We start from the raw sequence: 23,358 nt of genomic DNA on the forward strand, positions 1-23,358 counted from the left end.
GCTACACATTCATATCAGCATGAAGCTAGTTATGCACTAGAGGAAAGTTTTACAGTGATACACTTTATACTGAGTCATTATCTGACCTCATGATTTTAAATTGAATAGTATTAAATTTTAGTTAGTCTTAATAAAAATAACAGAATGACTGCAACTTAATCCTCAAAGCAAGAATGCATGACATCTTGGGTTTTTAAGCCTGATTTTTCAAAAATATATTCTGAATTTACAGATTAGGATTTGGATAAGTTTTTTGGTTTATTGGGTAGTTGAATATAGAAAAGCAGCACTGGTTACCACTCATAATTATTTTGAGGATCACCTATTTTATGAGCTTTTGCAGGCACTTCTATAGTTAGGACTTTGTTTAATTTCAGTTCATTCTTGGTGAGAATAAAGACTTGATAACTCTAAGAGATTTTTAGTTTTACTTGGTCATGTTGCATCACTGATGAGTGTTCATTGTGTAATTTCTATACCTTTAATACTCTGTGACTTTTCTATTATTATGTAATTTAAACAATCACCCAGAGGGAAGACTTGGATATTTTAAAGAGATACAGTCAAGTCAGTTGATTTAGTGTGATTTGGTTACCATTTGCCATTTAATTTAGTAGTAAAGTCAAATTTTAAAATATGAGCTGTAAGATATTTTTATATTATAACCAATCACATTAATTTTTGAAGCTGACATTTGAAGTTAGCTTAGTTTTGAAGTTAGTTTTGATGAACTATTTTAGTATACTTTTACTCATAAGATTGCTTTCTTTTGTTAAGACTCCAGGGGAATTTAGATGGTCTATTGATCAACTAGCCGTAATAAATCCTGTAGAAATAGACCCAGAAGACATTCATCGTCAAGCTTTATACTTAAGTCGTTCTCGGTAAGTTTTCCTTTTTCGCACCTAAGTGTAATAACGTACTCTCAAGTGAAGAGAGATAGGAAATTCCAAGGTTGAATATTTTTATTTGTAAAGAAATCAGGGAGGAAAAAATTATGATACAGATTTATCTTATCTAAATAAAGAGTGAGCTCAAAGAACTACATCCAGCAAGACTCCCTTGCTAACAGTTCCAGATCTGGGTAGGAGTCCTTTTCTTTTAGAGACAATTTCCTCCCTCTGCTACTTATGGGACACCTTTGCTTCCCCAGCACTTGATAGAAGGAAGGGCATTTTGAAATCTGTATCTTTGTACATGATTGTGATTTCTGCCATTGAATTTTTGTTTTGTTTTCCTTTTTGGTGGTATGGGATAGAGTAAAATGCTGTTTTATTACCACCTACATTTAGGGAACCTTAAAGTCCCTTTACCAAGTTAAGACACGTTGAATGGAAGAGTATCCATTATCAACAGAGAGAGCTTTTCTAGACATCATCCAGCTTTGACACTTGGGGATCTGATTTACATTATCAGCCTAGTAGTCAGAGGAGCCCTAACTAATGCTTTTGTTGATGTGTTGTGTAGATTTCCAAGTACTAGTGTGTCTTAGACTCCTGTTACTTAATGATACCTAATGTAGTGAGACCATACACTTCTTTGGGGGAACATGCATACTTTTTGATTATCAACTGCAGTCATCTGTAATTACAAACTACAGATAGCAGTAGTCAGTAATAGTTTGAGGGACTCTTTTGTTGATGTCAGTTTTATAGTTTGATTTTTTTTTTTATATTTGAAACAATCAAATCCTGATATGATCAGCTTTTAATTTTTGGTACTAAGGTACATGTGTTATCGGTCTAAGATAATGAATAATTCTTCTCCCTTTAACTAGAATTTAATCACACAAAGATGTACACGTATTGAGATGCTCTTGCAAATATTCGTCTGGCTTTTCTACCCCTTCCTCTTTTGGCTTGGTAGCTTGATGACCATCCCCTCATAATTAATTAATGCACATCCAAAGTGCTGTAGAAAGGGACTAGAATGGGGATAGAGCATGAAAGATTTTAACTTAACACTAGATAATACCTTTGAGAGAGAAGGTGAAAAGAATATCTGAAAGCAAGTGTGTCACGAATTTTTTGTTTCACACAAACCGTATGCTATATTTCGCCTCCTCTCTTCAGTGTATTGAACCATGGACAGTCAAGAGAGATTCGTTGAACACTGTGAGGCGCCGTAGGGAGCACTGATGCAGTACAGGAGTTTCTTCCTGCCCTGTAGTCAACAAAGTTGTGACACAGCATTTCTGTACTTACTAGTAAATCCTGTATTGTTTGAGCAGGTTTATGAAAAGAATCTTGGTGTACTTCAGTAGATAGACCTGTAACGTAGAAGAGGGGGAAAGACCCTGATTGAATTTAACTTCCTCATGTAATTCAGTGAATGGTTAGGGCTTCTACCAAGGATAGTGAGTATACTCTTAAAACATATTGATTCATTCTTAGAAATAAGCAAAGGCTTCCAGTGTCTCTTCCTCTCTAACCCAAGTTCCCTCTTTCAGTGCTTTCCACCTTTTTCACGCCATGCTACACATAAAAACGAGAACTGCAAATCATCCTGGTGTAAACAAATGAGTCTGTCCATACAGGAGGTGAACAGTCCTGAAAGCTCCTCCCTGCCTTGCCCACCAAGGGTCCATTCAGGGCACACCTGTAATACTGGACCCTGCGTGCATCATGCTGGTCAGGATACCCTGCCCTATAGGACTCCTTAGAACCTTCCGTGATCAGGCTCTACAGTGTTTGGCCAAACTGATTTTCCCTGCTTCTAGCCATCACTTGAATATTTCAGGTTGTTAAAGTCCTCTGATGAAGCAGTGGAAGTATTGCTAGATCAGAGCTTACTAATACTGTATGCTGTTATTGTTATGCCCTGTCATTTTGACCTGTTTATGTCCACAATAAGATGAAGAGAACTGAGTTAGTCATCTCAAACTGGCTGTTCAAGCTGAGATATGTGGATTATCACTGCAGTCTGTTTTCTCACAATTCCCTTATTTGAGAGATCCGCTTGATTTTAATTTCTAATACACGTACATTATTATAAGCTTTGTTAAGCTGCAAGTTATACATGAAAAAATTTGGAGAGAAAAAAGTGTCTTACCAACTTATTGATGGTAAGCAAATATTCTTTCTGGGAACAGATTAAAGAAGTGGGCCCTGGGAATTCCCTGGTGGTCCAGTGGTTAGTACTCCGTGCTTTCACTGCTGAGGGCCCAGGTTCAATCCCTGGTCAGGGAACTAAGATCCCACAAACTGCACAGCGGCTTGGCCAAAAAAAAAAAAAAAAAGAAGTGGTCCTACAAGGCTAACTGCTGAGTCCTTGGCAAGTGTATGCCTTGTGCTTGAGACCCGACAATTTATATTAAATCTTACAGCTGATAAATTTGGGGTGCTATAATTGCATATGTATCAAAGTGGGAAAAAAGAATTTGTTTAGACAAAGTTTTATGTTTTATATTTCAAATTTTATATTGTTGATATTTCATTTCAGAATTAATAATTTTGCCTGTTTATTTAGAACTGTAAGGATGATAGTTTTTTTTCCTTTTATTTCAGAGTAAGAGTTGATTCTAAAATTACAACTATGATAAGCTTGCTATAATTGAAGAAAAAGAATTTGGACAATTTTTAGATTTCTGTGGAGTGACATACTTCTTAATTTGTGTTGATTAAAGGGCAAAGTTTATTCAAATTACTTTCTTTACATTGTTAATAGTAATTTAAAAATTGTATCAATGTAAGCCTTTTAAAAGAAAATATTATTCCATTCCAACTGTGAATGGAAAGGGGGGGTGAGGTAGGCCTAACAGCACAAGGCTGAATGAATATCTAAATACTGTCATTTACGAAATGTGATAAGGTCCTAATTTTTCTTTTAAAATGAGCTTAACATTTGCCAGTTTCCAACGGGGAAAGAAACGATTTCTTTGAAAGGTTATTATTTTGAATGTTCAATCTGCTGAAGTAATGGCATGGTTATTTTTCTTCTTTATCTCTGTATAGAATAGATAAAGATGTGGAAGACCAAAGACAAAAAGCCATTGAAGAGGTAACTTAAAACTGTTACTGATCACGAAGCTAGTTAAGCATCGATTCTGCGTGCACAGCACCTCTAAGAGAGGAAGACTTCCTTCAGATCCTGTCCTGTCCCAGCTCCCACACCAGCCTCCCCGTCCCCAGTCCCTCTCAGAGCTCCCCTAAGACCAGTGTTTTTGAGCTGTCCCAGCGCCTCTCATTGTAATGACCGGTTGAGTGCTTTTCTCCCCGAGACTGAATTCTTATTTGGCCAGTAGTGTGCTTGTTCATCTTTTCATTCTCACGGCCTAGCACAGTTGGTCTTCCTTGTGCCTTCGATGAGCACAAACCATTGTTTCAAGTTGGAGTTTACATAGAACAAGGTGAATATTTTCAAGCCTTGAAAGTCTAGATTGGCCTCAGTAACGGTTTTATCTTCTGTTCTTGTTAGTTCTTCGAATTTTTAAGACGTAGAATATATTTCATGAAATATAATATACTGCTACATAGAAAAAGTGTATCCCAAAGGTAGGGTTTTTTTTTTTTAAATAAAACTAATGAACTTAGTTTTTCACTTTTTGCTTTCTTTGTTTGCTGAACTCTTAGAGTATAAAGGTTGTCTATCTAGATATTTGCTCAAAAGTCTTCATGTCATGGCAGCATTTTTTGTTTTTCCTTTTTCTCTCACTAGCCCCCTCTGCCCACCTCTATTCCTTAGCTGCACTTGGATCTTCTGCACCCCAAAAGACTTCAGCTATGGCATGTTCAGAGATCCAGTGATGTGCCGGCCCCCATATTTCAGATATAGCCTATTTCTTAGGAAATCGTTTCATATGCTTTACTCCTGACAAACGTTACCTACTTCTTAATCTATCTAATAACTTCAAAATTTTCATTCTAATCCAGTCACTTGATTCCTCCCCAGTTGAATATTCTCAGACTCTTTCCCATTTCCCAACATTTTGGGAAGTATGCTCTCTCTTTCGAATTCTCGACTTAATTTTAAAGGGAAATTCAGGAGAAAACTTAAGAAAATGAATTCAGAGTGAAGATTAGGGCCAAGGTAGCAGAAGTTAATATATCAGCAACAAATTAAATTCATACGTATACATGTGAAATACGATAGATACATGCACATAATAAAAACAAAAACAAACTGCAAAGAAAAAATATAAAATGAAAATGAAGAGCCTCTTGTTCCCTGTCTCACTCCTTAAAAGTAATTACTGTAAAATTTCTCGAGTATACTTTCAGATTCGTTTTATGATAATAGCACATGCCCTTTAAATATTTGCACATAAGTAGGATCATCATTCTTGTACTGTTTTGCCTCTTACTTTTTTGCTTAATAATTTCTTAGAATTTTTTTTTGATTATCTGCATGTACCAGTTATTAGTAAATAGCATACATAGTATTCCATTCTATGAATGTATCATAACCTAACCCAGCCCCTATTGACAGATGTGTAGGTTGCGTTCAGTGTTTTTTTCTATCACAAATAATGCTGCAGTGAACACATTTGTACATATATCTTTGTGAACTTGCTAAGTCAGAGGGTTTGTGTTTTCAGCTTTTGGTAGATTTTGCCATTTTGTCTTCCCAAAAGGTTGTACCAATTTATTCTCCTGGCAACGTTATGATACTGCCTGTTTTCTCATATCTGCAATATTGGCTATTATCAGACTTCTTAATTTGTGCTACTCTTATTACTTTAAAAATTTCATCTTGTTATTTGTATTTGTATCTCTTTCATTCTCAGTGAACTTATACTTTGCTTCATGAGTTTGTGGGTCTTTTATATTCCTTTTTTTCTGGGAATTGTCTGTATCATCTCTGTTCCCCCTCCCCCCCTCCTTTTTTCAACATCTTTTCTTCATGTTTTCATAGGTAGTTTAGTCAAGGAAGTTAGTTCTTTGTCATAGGTGTAGCAAAATATGAAGAAAATGTTTTGAGTTACCTCCAAAACATAGAGAGGGGAAGGGAAAATACTGTATTACTTACTGTCTTAGGCTTGATTAATTTTATATCCAGAATGGAAGAGGAAAGACATTTATCCAAATGCTGTATCTCCATTTGAGTATACTGGCCAGTGGTGTGCTGGTAAATTAACAACAGGCCCTCTGACTGCGGGAGGAGTATGAGTTTTAGTGATTGCTGCTGTCCATAGTGTAAATACTCCAACCATGGCCAATTTCAAGTTAGTGATGTGACATCGCTGAATGGGGAAAGAAATGTAGCAGTACACCATTATGTGTAGGCATTCTACCACACAGACACAAAAGACATAATTAACCTCAAGAGCACAGATGTTGGTAAATGTAGTAAAATAATTAGCAAATGATGATTTTGAGTTCTTATTACCTTTATTTTTAATATAGTTTATTTAAGTTTACCTAATTTTAATTTTAATATTGGCTTTGTTTGATAACTGATACACAGAATTCCTGAAATTTTAATAATTAGATCTTGAGAGTCAGGACGCCAGCTCCAGCACACTATTGATACCGGCTTCCACGTATACATTTATCTCCATTTATTCCTTCCCTCTTCATCCTCCCTTTTGTCAGCCTCCCCCTCGTCTCCAAAAAAATTGGGGGAGAAATGAAAAATATTTTCTTTACGATTAATACCCTTAGCTTAATTCGCAAATTTAAGTGGTTGATTTGAAGTATTAAAATTTTTCTTTATATATACTTTAAAATGTCTTCCGTTTTACCTTTGCTCATTTGTGCTTTTAAGTATTAAATTTTAAAATATAACTGTAAAGTCAGTATGTAACACGTTTGATGGTTATTTAACACAGCTGCCTTTTCGTATTTCATATGCCTAATTTGATGACTTTAATTTTCCTAGTTTTTCACTAAGGATGTCATCGTACCTTCTCCTTGGACTGATCATGAAGGGAAGCAGCTTTCAGAGTATGATTCCAGTAAATGTGAGTGTGTTAAAAATTGTTTGAATAAAAATCATAAAAATAAAAAGCAATGAATGTAAAACAACATACAGTGAGTGTCAGTTTATCTGCTTTGGTAGGAAGCTTGCTATAAATTAAATTTCTGGATACCAGAGGATTTAACTATTTAAGAGTTAGGATTCAAAACTTGACTAAAATTTACTACATTCTTTTTTTTTTTTTGGCCATTCTATTTTGAATTTAACTTTCTCTTCATAATCATTGTGAATATCAGTTATAATGATGGTTATAGAGGATCTGTAGATGCAGAAATAGTTGGTATTGAATATAGAGCTGAATTGTTAATTTTGCAGTGATTTTGAAGGTTAATTTTTTTAGATGAAATCCTTAAATTGCTTTGCTTTTTGCTAATTTCCTGGTTTCTTATAATAGTAGAGGAAGGATGGGCATTTATAGGACCTCTGGGACAGTGTAATACAGCTGATTATCTGCAAAATTAAAAAGGAAGTTGAAGAGCAAGCCAGTAATCTTTCAAATATTTTTCTACCTCTAGGAAATGGTTATCTTATATTTGCTCTCACTGCCCTTTGAGTTGTGAGCAATGTTCAAGTATTACTTGTTTATATGCATCCCTCATTTCAGTGGAATTGACCGCTCTTCTGTGTAGCATACATTAATTATGCTCTCAGTATAAGAGGGAATATTTGTTCCATTCTTTATCAAAAACACAATATAGAATAAATGGATTGAGCACTTTTCATGTGTCCAGTGTTAAGTGCTTTCAGTATTCCTTACAATAGCTCATATGAAGTAGGTGCTTTTATTGGTCTCATTTTATAAGTGAGAAAATCTAGTTTTAGAAAGGTTAGAGCACTTGGCCCAGGTTACAGATATGATAAGGTGGCAGAACCTGGATTTAAAAGGAAGCATTTCTCAGTTCAGATTCTGAATCATTGCAAACTAAAGGTGGCATGCAGTAGTGGATGGAGACCTGGGTTGTAGACCTTCCGTATTATAAACCAGAAGGGGTGACCTTGATCAACTTTTTCAGTCTCTTTAGGCCTCAGTTTTTCATTTGTAAAATCAAGGGGTTAAACTAGATGGTTGTATGTTAACATCCCTCCCAGCTCTAAAATTCTATATCCAAGGTGACGTATTCATAGATAGTAGGTTTCTTCCCCCCAGTTTTTTAATGTTGGATTTTTGAACAGGTGAATCAACCTTGTTATGTGATCTTTTTATAACATCATTTTATATTCGAAGTATCCTGTTTTAGTTAAAGTGAGGCGGATCAGGAAGATGCTAAAAATACTACATACAGCCTCTTTGGTATGACCATCAAGCCCATGACGACAGAGTACAGTGGTTTATTGGTGGGGGTGGGAGGGGGTGTGCAGGCCTGTGCTATCTACGATGGTGTTGGGAGGTAGTTCGGTTCTCCTTGGGTCTCGCATTTCTATACATCTCATGAAGAGCGGCACGGACAGGTTTTGATCCGGACTGTATTTTCAAGGATGTTTGTATTGTGAACATCCTTGGAAAACAGAGACAGAGTATCCCTCTGGAGCAGAGGGTAGGTTTGTTTGGCTGTCTAGTACAATAATGGTAACGTCTCCCTCTGGGGCAGGTTTGCTTGCAGCTTATAAAGAATGGGATTTCCCATGCTTAGGGTTCCTCAGCTGGGGCACAGACCCTCTGTGTGTGCTGTATCCACCTGGGCTCTTTCATGTCCCTTCCTTGGGACTGAGGGGGCAAAGGGAGCTGACGTGAACACGCAGCTCATGTTGCCTGCTGTGCTGAGAATAATGAAGTCCCTTTGTCTGTGACCCGAAACCTCCTTTCTTCAGCCCGCATCTGTGCAACGTTGACATGCTAACCTGTCAGACCCTTTACAGTTCTTGACATATGGTAGCCGCTAGCCACATGTGGCCATTTACATTTAAATAAATTAAAATTGAAATTTTAGTTTCCTGGTCATACGTTCACATTTCAGGTGCTCAGTAGCCACACCTAGTGGTGACCGTATTGGCCCGCACGGATATGGAACATTTCCATCATCACAGAAAAAGTTCTGGAAAACACTGCCTTAGAGTAGAGATTGGCAACCTCTATCTGCAAAGGACCAAATATTAAACATTTTAGGCTTTGCAGACCATACAGTTTCTGTTGCAACCAGTCAGCTCTGCCGCTTTACCATGAAAGTGTATCCCTGATGATAGATAATGAACGAGTGTGGGTGTGTTCCAGTAAAACTTTATTTACAAAAGTAGGCAACCAGCCCGGTTTGTCTCGTGAGCTATCATTTGCTGACCCTCACTCTAGAGTAATGCCGTCTGGGTTTGAGTCGTGCCCAGTATAGCTCAGTAGCTGTGTGAACTACTTAGCTTTCCTGTGCCTCACTCTCCTTCCCTATGAAAGGATGAAATGAGATAATACTTCGAAGATCATGTACCTAGCACATGGTAAGTGCCCAGTGTTATTTACCCGAAGAATAACAAAGACAATGGTGAGTCAGGGGGAAAAATGACTTTGTTTGTACACATTAGCTTATGCTGTCAATTTTTACTGTTACCAGTATTTATGCAGCAAGGTGCTTCAATGACTGTACTACCCATTGCGTTTTTATTTATGGACTTGAACGAGGATTTCTCTGGGAACTATACGTAGGCTGAGGATTTCTGAGTTACAGGCTACGTGCTTTCTGATTTGACTGTGCGGTGCCAGGCTGCTCGCCAGAACGACTTACAGTCTGCACAGCCACCCGTGGTGCCTAGGGTTCCCATATCCCCACATCCCTGCCAGTACGTGGCTCTCACGTCTTTGCCTTTCTCATGGGTTGTTTGACATTCTATGATGGTTTTAATTTTCCTTTCTCATATATTAACAGCCTTTTTATTTCCTCTCTTGTAAGATGCCTATTTCTAATCCCTTCCTATTGGAGTTGTTGTCTCTTTCTTTTTCCTTTTAATTTCTAAGATACCTTGTAGTTACATTTGTAGTAATTTATCTTAGTTCTAAACATTTCACATGTCATCTCCGGTCACATATGTGCTACTTTTCTTTTTTTTTTTTTTAATTTATTTATTTTATGGCTGTGTTGGGTCTTCGTTTCTGTGCGAGGGCTTTCTCTAGTTGCGGCAAGTGGGGGCCACTCTTCATCGCGGTGCGCGGCCCTCTCACTATCGCGGCCTCTCTTTTTGCGGGGCACAGGCTCCAGACGCGCAGGCTCAGTAACTGTGGCTCACGGGCCTAGTTGCTCCGCGGCATGTGGGATCTTCCCAGACCAGGGCTCGAACCCGTGTCCCCTGCATTGGCAGGCAGATTCTCAACCACTGCGCCACCATGGAAGCCCCATGTGCTACTTTTCTTTTGATGTCTTTGGTTGCCTAGAAATTCTTATTTTGGTGTAATCAAATCCATCCATTTTTCCTCATTTGATTGTGGTCTTAAAGTTATCTATGAAGTCCTTTTAGAGGAAACAACCAAGAAAACACTTGCAATACAGTTGAAAAGTGGTGTGAGAATGCTCCTGTCTGATCTAAGATGGAAGACACAGTTTAAGCGGAGACTTGAGTTAGCCGGACCCGGGGAATGGGGCAGAAAAGTCAGAGAGGAAAGAATATTAGAAATACCTAGAGGTGAGAGAGAGAACCTGTTTGTTTTTTAAGGTATTCAGATAATGTTCGGTTGGAGGACAGCGGTGCTAGAGACGGAGACAAGGTTTTGGAAGGGCTTTATTTACACCGTTAAGGTGTTTGGACTCCAGCCTAAAGACCAAGGACATTACAGGGTTTTCGCAGCAGAGTGCCTTGGTTGCATTTGCCTTCTAGAAGGTCACACTGCCTACAGCAGAGAAGGCATTTGAATCTAGAATTCTATTTTTTAATTTTATTTTTTCACCCATTTATTTGCTACCTGGTGCTTTTTCAAGTTAAGAAGCTTAATATTAGTCATTAACTTCAGATTTAAAAAAAAAATTATTCGCACCCATATTTTTGACTCCTCTCTTGGGGAAAAAAAAAAAAAACTGAGCACGGTTTTATTGATCAAATTTCAGTTTCTTTCAGAATGGCCTGGCGCTTTAATTCCGACAATTTATCTATTTCCATTTTGGAAAAGCATCAAGCAACAGAGGATCTGTTTGAGGACATTGACGTTGACTAACGTGTGTCCCCAACCTTTTAAGGTTGACGTCATGGAGAGCAACGCTGCTTTCCCTAAAAAGTATCTCTTGGTGCCGCCTTACTTGCTGTGGTAATCCTTAAGTCTTATCCTTATGCTTCCTCAAAGTTGACAATCAATCAATTAATCAATAAACAAACAAACAAACTTAGCAGAAACATGCCAAGTTATATACTTACCTATGCAGACATTTATTTTTTAAATGTAAAAGTTTCCACACTTCATTTTTTACTCTGGAAAAAGTAACCCTAAAGTAAATGAAGAACAGAAAATGTAAGATTTTTCACTTAAAATGATTTACAGGTATTAACATCAATAATGAATCTCCAATTGGAAGAAAGCTGACCATACATTCTGAGACAAGCAATGGTGAGTACGAATGTAACTTGGAAAAGAAGTATGTTCCATATTAAGCGACATTTGATGTTAATTTCAGTACATGTGCTAACACTTCACTCTGGAATTGAAGTTGTTTACTTTTTATGAATAAGCTATATGAGAGCTGACCTTGAGAAACAGTTAGAATAGATATATCCAGCCATGTTTGAGAAGTGGCAATAGTGTGTTATTTTGTGGTTCAAATCATGTGAATGGAATTTTGGTTTTGGAAGGCATTCTTTTGAAAATTTGTTAATATTGGGAAATCTATCCCCAAATATATATAGGCTGGCTTCTTTTTTGATACAAGTGCCAGCAGCACAACCAGGAGTTAACTTTTACCATTAACAGGTTAACATCAGTGCTGGAAAGTGTGGGAAACAGGAAGGTGGCATGTTATGGAAAGGGATGCGTAAAGTAAATAATTCAGTTTGTCTGGAGCATCATGGGGAGACGGTTGATGGGGAAGCACATGCTAAACTGCCTGGGATACACTTGCATTGATTTAACCATGTTTGTGTTTATCTGCTTGCTTCCAGCTGCTTGCCAGACATTGCTGTCTCTTCCTGTGGATTTTAATTTAGAAAAGGTATTAGGTAAGTATTGTATTTGTTTAAACCTTTAATAACTTAAATAAAAGGTTTTGTTTTAATGGCTTTTTGTAAATGGGAATCTGTGGCAACGCCTCTTGCTAAAGAAGTGGGGAAGCCGTCCTGAAATTTCTCGTTTTTCTTTAATATGGCCTGAATTAGCCTTTTTATCATAGTGAACTTAACTATAGACATAAACGATTCATGAGCACATCTTATTGGCACTACCCATACTAATAAAGAGGCACTAAAAAAAGAAGGAATCGTTTCAAATTTCAAGCAGCACCTGTGCAGTTAAACTTCGCCCTCTTTTTGGAAAACAATTCAAACATATAGACTGGTTTTTAAAACATCAGACAACTGAAATATAATTGCTCTTCCAAATGACTAGCTCTGCCTTTTATTCTGTTAATATTAAATATAGGTGACTATTTTAGAGCTGATGAATTTGCAGATCAATCTCCTGGAAACCTCAGTTCTTCATCCCTCAGAAGAAAGCTCTTTTTAGATGGCAACGGAAGTATCTCTGACTCCTTACCTCCAGCTTCTCCCAGAAGTCCTCGTAGTGGTGCTGAAGCATCACTTGAGGTTTTTTATTCAATAGATTTATCTCCTGTGCAGTGTAGGAGCCCTGTGCAGACCCCGAGTTCGGTAAGAAGTGGACCAAGTGGCTGGTTGGTTGGCTCTAGGCATCTTGGACCCAGATGCTCCTATTGCTGTCAGGAGGCATGATTGTCTTTTGGGTTTTATATTTCATGCGGATTAGCCTAGTTCACATTTTGTCATTAGGTATAGGAATGTTTTTGGTCAGACTCTCCAATTTTGTATTTAGAGGTAAACGAGTCTCAAGGAATTTCAGGGTAAGGTACTTACTGAATTACGGAAGATTTTCAGTATAACACAACTAGATTGGTGTTAGTGGACTAACTTAAAATTTTTCATAGACTGCTACTTGGTTTGTGTAAATACGGTGCATTTATATTTTATCTTATCTAGTATATTCTATTTCAGAATTTTTGGAACAGTCTTCTTAACTATCCTCGTTACAAGATGCCTTGCCTTTTGGCATGTTTTTTTTGTTTTGTTTTTTGTTTTTACCTTTTTTTTCTTATTAAAGTATAGTTGACTTACAATGTTTTATTAGTTTCAAGTGTACAGCAAAGCGATTCAGTTATACATCCATATATATCAATTTTGTTCAGATTCTTACCCCTTATAGGTTATTACAAAATACTGAGTAGAGTTCCCTGTGCTATACAGTAGGTCCTTGTTGATTATCTATTTTATATATAGTAGTGTGTATATGTTAATCTCAAACTCCTAATTTATCCCTCCCCACCTTCCCCTTTGGTAACCATAAGTTTGTTTCCTGTGTCTGTGGGCCTGCCTTTTGGTGTCTTGCCTTTTGCCACAGAGCAAAGGTGGCATCTTGCTTTCTGGTGAATAACCAAAGTTATACAACCTAGTTTATGAATGTGTTTCAAAAATAAAGATAAATAGCACTTGGTGTAACAGAGCTAAGGAAGAGAACCGTGTAATTTTATTTATTTATTTTTATCACAGGGGCAGTTTTCTTCTAGCCCTATTCAGGGTAGTGCAAAAAAATACAGTTTGGGAAGCATAACCAGTCCTTCACCTATTTCTTCACCCACTTTCTCACCAATTGAATTTCAAATAGGAAAGACACCACTCTCAGGTATGTCTTGTAATACAACCCCCAATTAAAATTTTATATTGTCAGTATTTGTTATTAAAGAGTCTCTTTTTAGCTTGTTCTAACTACAGAGCTCCAAATGACCACTCACCCTTTTAAAATTTAGAAACTTGGATTTTTTTTTTTTTTTTTTTTTAACAAAAGGAACAATTTACTTTCAAAGACTGAAATTCTCAGCAAAGTTCTGCTGTCATGTCAGATACAGGTAATTTGACTAGCAGTATTTATACCAAACATCTTACAAGCAGAATCAAAGAAAGATGGCTGTCGTAGAGATAAGTTGGTTTCGGTATGCCTTCCAGTGTGTAGGTTCAGACTTTGGTAATCAGATATTCATATTGATATTGTGTAAAGATATATTTGCTTGAGTAAAGTTTTTAGGTAGTGTGTGGGAATTTACATATTTTTCTTTGCAATATGTCAGTTTTTCCTTGAAAAAAATTATAGCACTTCTTGAAAATTATTCAGTTTACAAAACCTATTCATAGTAAATAAAATTGGAAAACTGAAAACTATTTTTGTTAGTCTTCCTTTTATATATGTACATGTGTACGTGTGTATATATCTCCACACATATATGAACACACACACACACACACACACACACACACACACACATATAGTTCTATATCCTGCTTTTTTCACAAAGCATTCTATTAGGAGTATTTTTGTAGGTCATTCAAGTCATTTATTATTGTTTGAAACCATGATTTTGAATCACTATATGATGTTCCATTTCACAGATGTATCTTTTGTTTTCAATCACTGATAAACATTTAAATTATTTCTAATTTTTCCTTGTATGTACATTGTATTGTACATATTTATTTCTTTAGGTTAGTGGAATTATTTGGTGAAAAGGGATGACTGTTTTTAAGGCTCTTGAGGAATTTTATCAAATTTTTTTCATAAGAAGTTGTACCAATTGAAATTTTCATCAGTGGTGTCTGAAAAGTCATTTTTTTCCCCATCTAGCAACACTGGTCTTACCATTCTTTTTGATGTTTGTTAATTTGGTACCTTACAAAAAGGTCTCTTACTGCTTTAATTTTCTTGTCTTTGGTTATTACAATGTTGAACTTTTTCCAAATGTTTATGGGTCATTTGTTTGGGGGGATTATTAGTTCGGACTTCAGTGTTTTTGTTCAACAAATGGTCTCTCATTGCTTTAATTTCTGTATTTTTTATTATTTGTGTGGCCAAACACTTCATATGTTCATTTACCATTGGGAGGATTGTTTATATGCTTTTGCCCATTTTTTAAAACTTTTGTTTTTATTAAGCTAACGAAGCTATAAAAATTATTAACTTTTAAGGCATTTTGATCATTTCGTTTACCATTGTTAAGCTCTTTATTGTTGCAAATATTATTTTGCAGTTTTTTGTTTGCCTTTTAATGTTGCTTATAGTATTTTACATAAACACAAATAGATTATTACATATTTCATTTACCAGGTACAGCTGTTAATTTGCAGCTATCAGCTGGTTTGTTCTATTATCTTGGATGTGAACAACATTGTTATAGTAGCAATATGCTTGTGAAGAAATAATTCTCAGGGAATAAGATATTTTCTTTAACTGAAAAAGGGAAAGTGCCAGAGGAATTATTTTTGAAGAGCCTCACCCTATTTATGGATACACATTCATTTGTGCTATTATTTTTAACACCAAAATTTCACTTCAGGAAACAACACCACTGTTAGAGAAATCCAGTTTTTCTGGCATGAAACATGATGATGACCATTTAGTAATGGCTTTCCCATGTCCATGTTTTCATGATGTGATTTTTCCTTCCCAATCTTTTTTTTTCCACTCCCCATCTTTTAGAGCAAAGGAAGTTAACTTTCCATTCTCCTGATGCTTCATCTGGAACAAATTCTCATGGAATTACCAATCCGTGTATCAGAAGTCCTTATATAGATGGCTGCTCACCAATTAAAAATTGGTCTCCTATGAGACTTGAGATGTGTACAGGGGGTGCTAAGTATCGGCCCGCACTGATTCGGGTACCTTTTGCTCTCGAGGCTCACAGCGAAGATGAAGGAGACAAGGCAGATGTTCCTTCCACAGACGCCTCCTCCCTCGCCACGGGCACGGCTGGAGTCCACCTGCCGCAGCTGGATGGTGACGTTTGTCCACACGGCGCGCACTTGGTAGTGACCGCCATGTCTATTACCCAGAACCAGTCCGGTGCTTCTGAGAAAGAATTGGCACTGCTGCAGGATGTGGAAAGTGAGAAGGAGAATAACACTGTGGATATGGTCGATCCCATAGAGATAGCAGATGAGACCACTTGGATTAAGGAGCCCGTTGATAATAGGAGTTTACCCATGACTGACTTTGTGAGTGGGATCGCCTTCAGTATTGAAAACTCTCACATGTGCATGTCACCTCTCGCAGAAAGCAGTGTCATTCCTTGTGAAAGAAGTAACATTCAGGTAAGGTAGTTGAATATTCTAGAGTCCTTTCCTTGGTCCCTTGGTGTTCTTCATCCTTTCTTTTGTAAGATTATAGTGAGAAAGAAAATGGGTTGTGTGTGAGACTTACGGCATTACATATGTATTTTTTAATCAGTACTAAGTGATATCAAGAGGGTTAGTTCTTTTAACTTGGACTGATGATGCATATATTTAATATTCACATTCACTGATATTTATTTGGAGTAGGAAAATAACAGAGCAGAAAAGAAATCAAGCTGCTCTGTTTTTTACAAACTGCTAGAATCCGGCAACTTCTCAGGGTTCACCTCTCTTTCCTGTGGAGCTAGTTCCAAAAGAATTCAGTTTCTGGTGTAGTGTTTGTATTCTAAAAATACAGTAGTTTTGGTTTTTCCTTTATATAATTTAGGAAAAGCAGTTTAGAGCACTTTTATGTATATTTCTTTGGGACTTTAAAAAAAATGTGATTTGTAACCACCATTTTTCATGTAATCATACATTTCCAATTTTGCAATATCTGGCAACAGGAAAGCATGATTCATTTGACAAATACACTTCACAGCTAGCACTTACTTTCAGAAAGACATTTGTTCCACTAATTGTCATATTCTTTGAGTTGAGAGTTTTGAAAGAACTTTAAACTAGAAAGGCAGTTCCACCTGCCATTTCATAGTAACAATATCTAACACTTATGTAGCTCTTACAATATGTCAGGCATTATTCCAAGTACTTTACACATGTTAATTTGTTTAATCTTCACAACGGTCCTGTGAAATAGGTATACTATCATCCACATTTTACAGATGAGGAAACCGAGGGTCAGAGAGGTTCGGTCAATTGGCTGTCTAGCTAGCAAGTGGTGGAGTCAAAAGATTCAAATCCTGGCAGTCTGGATTCCATGTTCTTTAATCCAAGTTTATACTGACCCATAGTAATAGTTAATACTACACAGTCTTCCAGTGTGCCAGACGCTCTTCTAACCTCTTTATAGATACTAATTCATCTAATTCTCACAACAACTCTATAATGCTTTAGTGCTGTCAGTTTTGACATGCTAAAGTGTGAAACTCATGGAGGGATTTTAAATGATCCCAAATTACATAAAATCTTTTGCTCATATTTTATGCCTATGTTGTCTATCTTGACTTCTAGGATTGTTGCTCAAAAAAATACACTAGAATCGCTTTTACATATTCCAGCTTCTAAATTTGGTTCCTAAGTAAAGAAGCACATCCAGTCAAACTTAGCCTTAAAGGTATTGTTAACTTTTTTGCTCTCCTTTTTTCTTACTGCCTCTTTTTTTCAGAGCATCTATAGAAGCATTATAGAATACTTAGATGGAAATACACATTCATCATCCAGTCCAACTACCCCTTGGAAGCCTGTCTCATTATAAATTGCCATCACTCTAGTACCTGCAGGGGTATCCCAGCCCATCTTAGAGGACTTCTCTCACCATTTACAAGCCTCTTCCCTAGCGAGCTGAACTATGGTTCTCTCTGTGGTATCTACCAGTCAGTTTCAGTTTTATCCTTTGGGTCCTATCATAATAATGTGTACTGTTTGCAGAACATTTTGTAGTTTAAAAATGTTTTCTATACATTCTTTCCTACCACAGGGGTAGCTCCAAACATTCAAAGACAGTCACATTTTCCCAGGGCCTTTTGACTTGCTTTACTGTGACGGGTTGGCCTCCAAGCATTGTACACAGCTGTATTCCTGGAATATCCCTTCATCATCCTGAGAATTCCCTTAACCTCTCACATGTTCTGTACCCCGTTCTTCTGTTTCCTGGTTTACTTCTCACTTGACTGGAACACATTTTCCAGTAGCTTTCTGAGGTAGAGTACCTTTTTCAAGATACTGCACGTCTAATCACATGTTCTTTATTCTCTCACATTTGAGTTTGTAAATAATTTTCCTTCAGACTTTGTTTCGTTGATTCTGTTTTCAGTGTTGCTGGTGAGAGATCTGAAACCATTTTAATACTTAATCTTTTGCATATGGTCTCTTTTTAATCCTTTCTGAAGTAAAGGATCCTGAAATTTCAGTGATTCTTTGGTGTGGGTTCCTTTTCATCAGTTGTACTGGGCACTCAGAGGGCCCTTATGATCTGTAAACTCATGCCCTTCACTTCTTGGATCTTTTCTTGAATAATATCTTAGATTTCTCCTCTATCGTTTTCACCGTTCTTTGGAACTCCTTTTGATTCTCCAATTTAAAAAAATCTTTTCACAGTTTTTTTAACTCCCTTTTGTTCTAATTTTTGGGAAATTTGCTCAACTTCATACAATAACCCTTCCATTGAGTTTTTATTTCTGCATCTTAATCTTAAATTTGTAAGCTTTGTTGTTTGTTTGTTTTGCTTTTGGTATTAATTTAAAAATCTGTAGAGTGGCTGGCAAAGCGTTGCATGGTCTGGCCTTTCCCTTACTCTCCAGCCTCATTTTGTTTCCCTTCCTTCTCTGTTTCAGTCACATTGGCTTTCCAGAGTTTGGAATACCATGTTGTCTCCCTTGACGCCTGTGGCGGGTAACGAGATGACCTGTGTTGTCTGGTTGGCACATAGTAGGCACTGACATTAGTAGTGGTCTGGATGGGAGCCAGTGTGGTAAGCCACCGTGTTATGTTAGGGGCACCCATGATCCTTCTCTTCCTAGAGAGTGGGACAGACTCCCTGTGTACCGTACTCCCTGCACCACAAGGGTTTTGTTCAAATGGAACATCACTCCCAGGAGTAAACAAATATGCATCCATTCCCGAAAACTGGGAACATTTTTCTTAAGATGATGATAGAATGCACTTTCTAGGCTATTCTTATGTTTGTGTTGGGGGTGAATGTAGTCTTCCCTTCGCTGGTCATAATTTGCATAAAAGGGCGTCAGTGCAAGATGACTGCATTGTGGGTTGTGTGGTTTGGTGTTCGTCATTGTGCACGTAAGTGTGGAGTGTGCAGTGAGTGGGCAGGGGCAGTGGGGCCTCAGCTCTTCGTCATCTCATTCCGACACTGTGAAAGTTACCCTTTCTGAGCCTTAGCCTCATTTGTGAAGTTAATAGGGTGCTGCAAGGACAACATAAGAATATTACATGGAGTGCCATACAGGGCTGGTGCATTTTTAGGCCCTCATGAAATAAATATTTGTCATATTTGTACCAGAACTGAAGTTTGCTAGTCCCTTGTTTTCTTTTGCTCTTCTGGGCTGTAACAGTGTGTTGTAGAATGCTACAATTTTAATTAAAATGAAAAGCTGAGCTAACATCTAGAGCCATTATATACGTGGTATTATTATGAAGGTAAGATTTTTATTTCAACGATGGGTATGAGTATAATGTAAGCCACCTTTTAAAAAATGTGTATTGTTTTGAATCCTCTTAACGGTAGCTTGCCATTTAGGTAAATTTTATTTAGAGATGCAAGTAAGCCATTTAAGACAAGCTTGGTAAATGAGGTGGAAGAAGTTGATTGTAATCTTCATTTTCATCTACTGGGTGTGAGCACAAAGTAACAGGGAAGTATGTTCTTAGTGGCTTGTACACTGACTTTCAAGAAAATTACAGGGACTTCCCTGGTGGTCCAGTGGTTAAGACTCTGCGCTTCCACTGCAGGGGGCGCAGGTTCGATCCCTGGTCGGGGAACTAAGATTCCATATGCTGTGTGGCGCAGCCAAAAAATAAATAAAATAAAATAGCCTAGAATTTAAAAAAATAAAGAAAATTACAAGATATGTTTTTTTTGTTTGTTTTTTTTTTTTTAAAGATTTATTTATTGATTGCTATGTTGGGTCTTCGTTTCTGTGCTAGGGCTTCCTGTAGTTGTGGCAAGCGGGGGCCACTCTTCATCGCGGTGCGCGGGCCTCTCACTGTCGCGGCCTCTCTTGTTGCGGAGCACAGGCTCCAGACGCGCAGGCTCAGTAGTTGTGGCGCACGCACGGGCCCAGCTGCTCCGTGGCATGTGGGATCTTCCCAGACCAGGGCGCGAACCCGTGTCCCCTGCATTAAGCAGGCAGACTCCCAACCACTGCGCCACCAGGGAAGCCCACAAGATATGTTTTATTAGAAGGAATAGTAGTAACTACTTTGAAGAATAAGCAATTCTATGTTTATTTTTAAAATTCATTCAATATGATCAATATTAAATTGTATTGTTAATACAATATTAAATTGTATCATTCAGTTGTGAATGATAGTATATAGTGATTCATTTAAATGTTTTAAAATATTGTCTTTATATATAATTGCATAAGCCATATCTTATATATATATAACATATTTTATATAAATATTTTAAAATAAATTTACTTATTTAAACATAAAAGTTCCTCAAAATAAATTTTGTGGTCAAGTGAATTACACTTTGCAATGTTACCTGTGGTGGTTTTTCTTCTCTCTCTCCTTCTCATTCCTGTCAGATGGATAGTGGCTATAATACACAGACTTGTGGAAGCAATATTATGGATACGGTTGGAGCAGAAAGTTACTGCAAAGAAAGTGATGCACAAACCTTGGAAGTCGAGACTAAATCTCAAGTTTTTAATATAAAGGTATGGAAAAAACAGAGAAAGCTTGATATGGTTGTGGTTTTTTAAGTATTTGCTAAATGTGACTGTTTTCAGCCTATTTTTTTCCCGTTTTGTGTAAAATTTCATTAATTATTATCTGTTGACGCCTCATCCTGTCTTCAGTTCATTTAATAGCAGGAGAAAGTGCTTCAGAACTTTATTTTCCTACCTCTTCTGCTATGAGGGAGCATAAGAGAAGAGGTGGGGGAAGGAGAGCTTAGTGCTGCTCTGGAAAAGGGGCTTGAAATCAGTTCCTTTAAGCTGAAAGGGGAACAGGAGGAGAGGGTACCAAATAGGAGGGAGGTGAAGGGTTTTGCCTCTAATATTGGCTCAAAGCTAAACTAAAAGAAGTATCTTGATTAGATAGAGAGGGAAATAGTACAACTGAGAGATTACACATCAGTTACGAGCACTCAAACAAAGGTAAGGGTTCTTTTCTTAAAATCCAAGCCTTTAGAGATAACACATATGTATCTAAAAAACTGAGTATTTATACAAAAGTATACTGTTGAACACTTACTGAACCTCCAGATAGCATGGTTATGTCTGTATACGGTTGGCAAGTTCCACATCCATGGATTCAACCAACCTCAGATCAAAAATATTCAGGGCAAAAAAACCCCCCAAAATCCAGAGTTCCAAAAGCAAAACTTGAATTTGCCATGTGCCAGCAACTATTTACATAGGACTTATGTTGTATTTGCAACTATTTACATAGTATTTATACTGTATTGGGTATTATAAGTAATCTAGAGATGATTTAAAATATATGTAAATACTATGCCATTTCATATAAGGGACTTGAGTATCCATGGATATCCTTGGGTATCCTTGGGGGTCCTGGAACCAATCCCCCATGGATACTGAGGGACAACTGTATTCATATTTGAAGAATCCCATCATAATTTTAGGCACTGATCAGGAGAATCTTTGATTTTTATATGCCAATTTATTAATAAACATCAAGTGTGCAACTGAACATAACTCTCCAAACGAATATTCAGGTTTAATATGGAGGCGTTATTTTACCTTTCCTCCGTTTTGTCATGAGGTGGGACTGTGGTTGTCCATTTAAAAGCAAGCAAGCATTAAGATACAGGAAGTACTTTTATGATACAGAATACTGATTTGTAACAAAATGTATCTTCACTGTCCCTTTAGAGTGCATAAGGAAGTTTGCATCTGGGTTTTAAAAACAGTTCACATAATTGTTGTATCCTTGAATGGTCCTATTTAAACTGAAAATAAGGTATTTTCTTTTTCACAGCAAGACCACTCGATGCAAAGGTGTTGGATGAAAATTGCAAATCGTCCTCAATGCAGCAGCCCATAGAGTACCTCTCTCAGAACCAAAGACTCCAACTGGACAGCTCCACGTATTCTTCATGCGTGGGATCCATAATGTGATCATGATTGGGAGGAAACTGCTTCAACTAACATGCTGAGCTTCTTTTCTTTCCCTCCTTAATGTGAAAAATCAAGGGCTTAATTTAGTGACAACAGAAAAGCTCCTGGAACTTTCAAGAAGTTACTGAAGTACAAGTTCATTTTTTATCAATAAATATTTTTGTACTGACCTTGAGTGATGTGTTTGTTAAACAGAAAACTTGAGTGATAACTTTACTCCTGCCCTACAGGGTCAGTGAACTGCTTCTTAGCGAGCCTTACTGACAGCACTGAGTTTAGCAGAAGTTCTGGGAACATGTGGAACTGTGAAGGTGCTATGTTTTATTTTACTTAAAAGTATGTGAATGTACAGATGAATTCAAATTTATAACCTTTGTGAAAGAAAGAAATTTGAGTTAGAAAGGGAACTTAATCGAAGAGGTAGGAGGTTAAGCAGGTTTCCAACATTTTTCATGCTTGAACTGTTTGTTCATTTCAGTGTAGAAATTCTTAGTGCCAGCGATAACTGGTCTAAAAAATGTAGATCTTACTATCACGTATTGTTATTATTAGTGGGGTTAATGAGGGATGCCCAGAATGTATGTATCTCCATCCCTAGGGTAGGGACATTCTTTCCAGCTCACATTTGGTACGGAGAGGAGTTAGTTAAGAACACAGGAGAACCAGGATAAAACTGGGGGGGGGTTCCCATAGAGCTTTATTTAGGCTTATGAAGCTAGGGTTGGAATAAAGACATACTATCATTGTGTCACGTCCTTCCTTTCTTTTGTGCAACTTGTAAGCTTCCTGCCAACCTGCAAGACTTATTTCTTGCTGCGTACCTGGCTCATCCTCTCCCCTCCGTACACTAAACATTAAAGCCATTAGCCACTAGGTCCATTGCTAAAGATTAGTGCATTAGGAAGCTGAGTCCTTAATCACAGGCTTTAGAATTAATAGGAGCTTAAAACAATTGTTGTACATAAGAGGAATTCTAGATCCTAAGGGTAGGTGCTTCCCTGGCTGTGTTTTTTTAATAGCAAAACTCAAGAAACAAAGAACAAAGTTGTGATTGTAACTTGGATTCAAATCCTCCTCTGTCACTTATGACCCGAAATAGGCCATAAACCATCAATCTCCCACCGGTTAAATGGGGATAATAGTCCTTACCAAACAGGGCTTTTTAAATGAAATATTTCATGTCAGCTGCTTAGCATAAGAAGTGGTATTC

The 23,358-nt window shown here is 37.3% G+C and overlaps 1 protein-coding gene across 2 annotated transcripts in view; it reads left to right on the forward strand.

Annotated features, from left to right (window-relative positions):
* BORA (BORA aurora kinase A activator) overlaps positions 1–22,313 on the forward strand; it is a 25,276-nt gene extending 2,963 nt beyond the window's left edge. For both annotated transcript variants that reach the window (XM_059903414.1, XM_059903415.1), the window contains exons 3-12: positions 778–884; positions 3,954–3,999; positions 6,820–6,901; positions 11,366–11,431; positions 11,980–12,036; positions 12,455–12,681; positions 13,594–13,726; positions 15,572–16,182; positions 20,592–20,723; positions 22,009–22,313. In XM_059903414.1, the coding sequence (XP_059759397.1) occupies positions 778–884; positions 3,954–3,999; positions 6,820–6,901; positions 11,366–11,431; positions 11,980–12,036; positions 12,455–12,681; positions 13,594–13,726; positions 15,572–16,182; positions 20,592–20,723; positions 22,009–22,074 (1,527 nt within the window). In that variant the 3' untranslated portion in view covers positions 22,075–22,313. The remainder of the gene's footprint in view (positions 1–777; positions 885–3,953; positions 4,000–6,819; positions 6,902–11,365; positions 11,432–11,979; positions 12,037–12,454; positions 12,682–13,593; positions 13,727–15,571; positions 16,183–20,591; positions 20,724–22,008) is intronic.
* The last annotated feature ends 1,045 nt before the right edge of the window (positions 22,314–23,358 follow it).

This window comes from Balaenoptera ricei, chromosome 18 (assembly GCF_028023285.1).
Source record: "Balaenoptera ricei isolate mBalRic1 chromosome 18, mBalRic1.hap2, whole genome shotgun sequence".
NCBI lineage: Eukaryota > Metazoa > Chordata > Mammalia > Artiodactyla > Balaenopteridae > Balaenoptera > Balaenoptera ricei.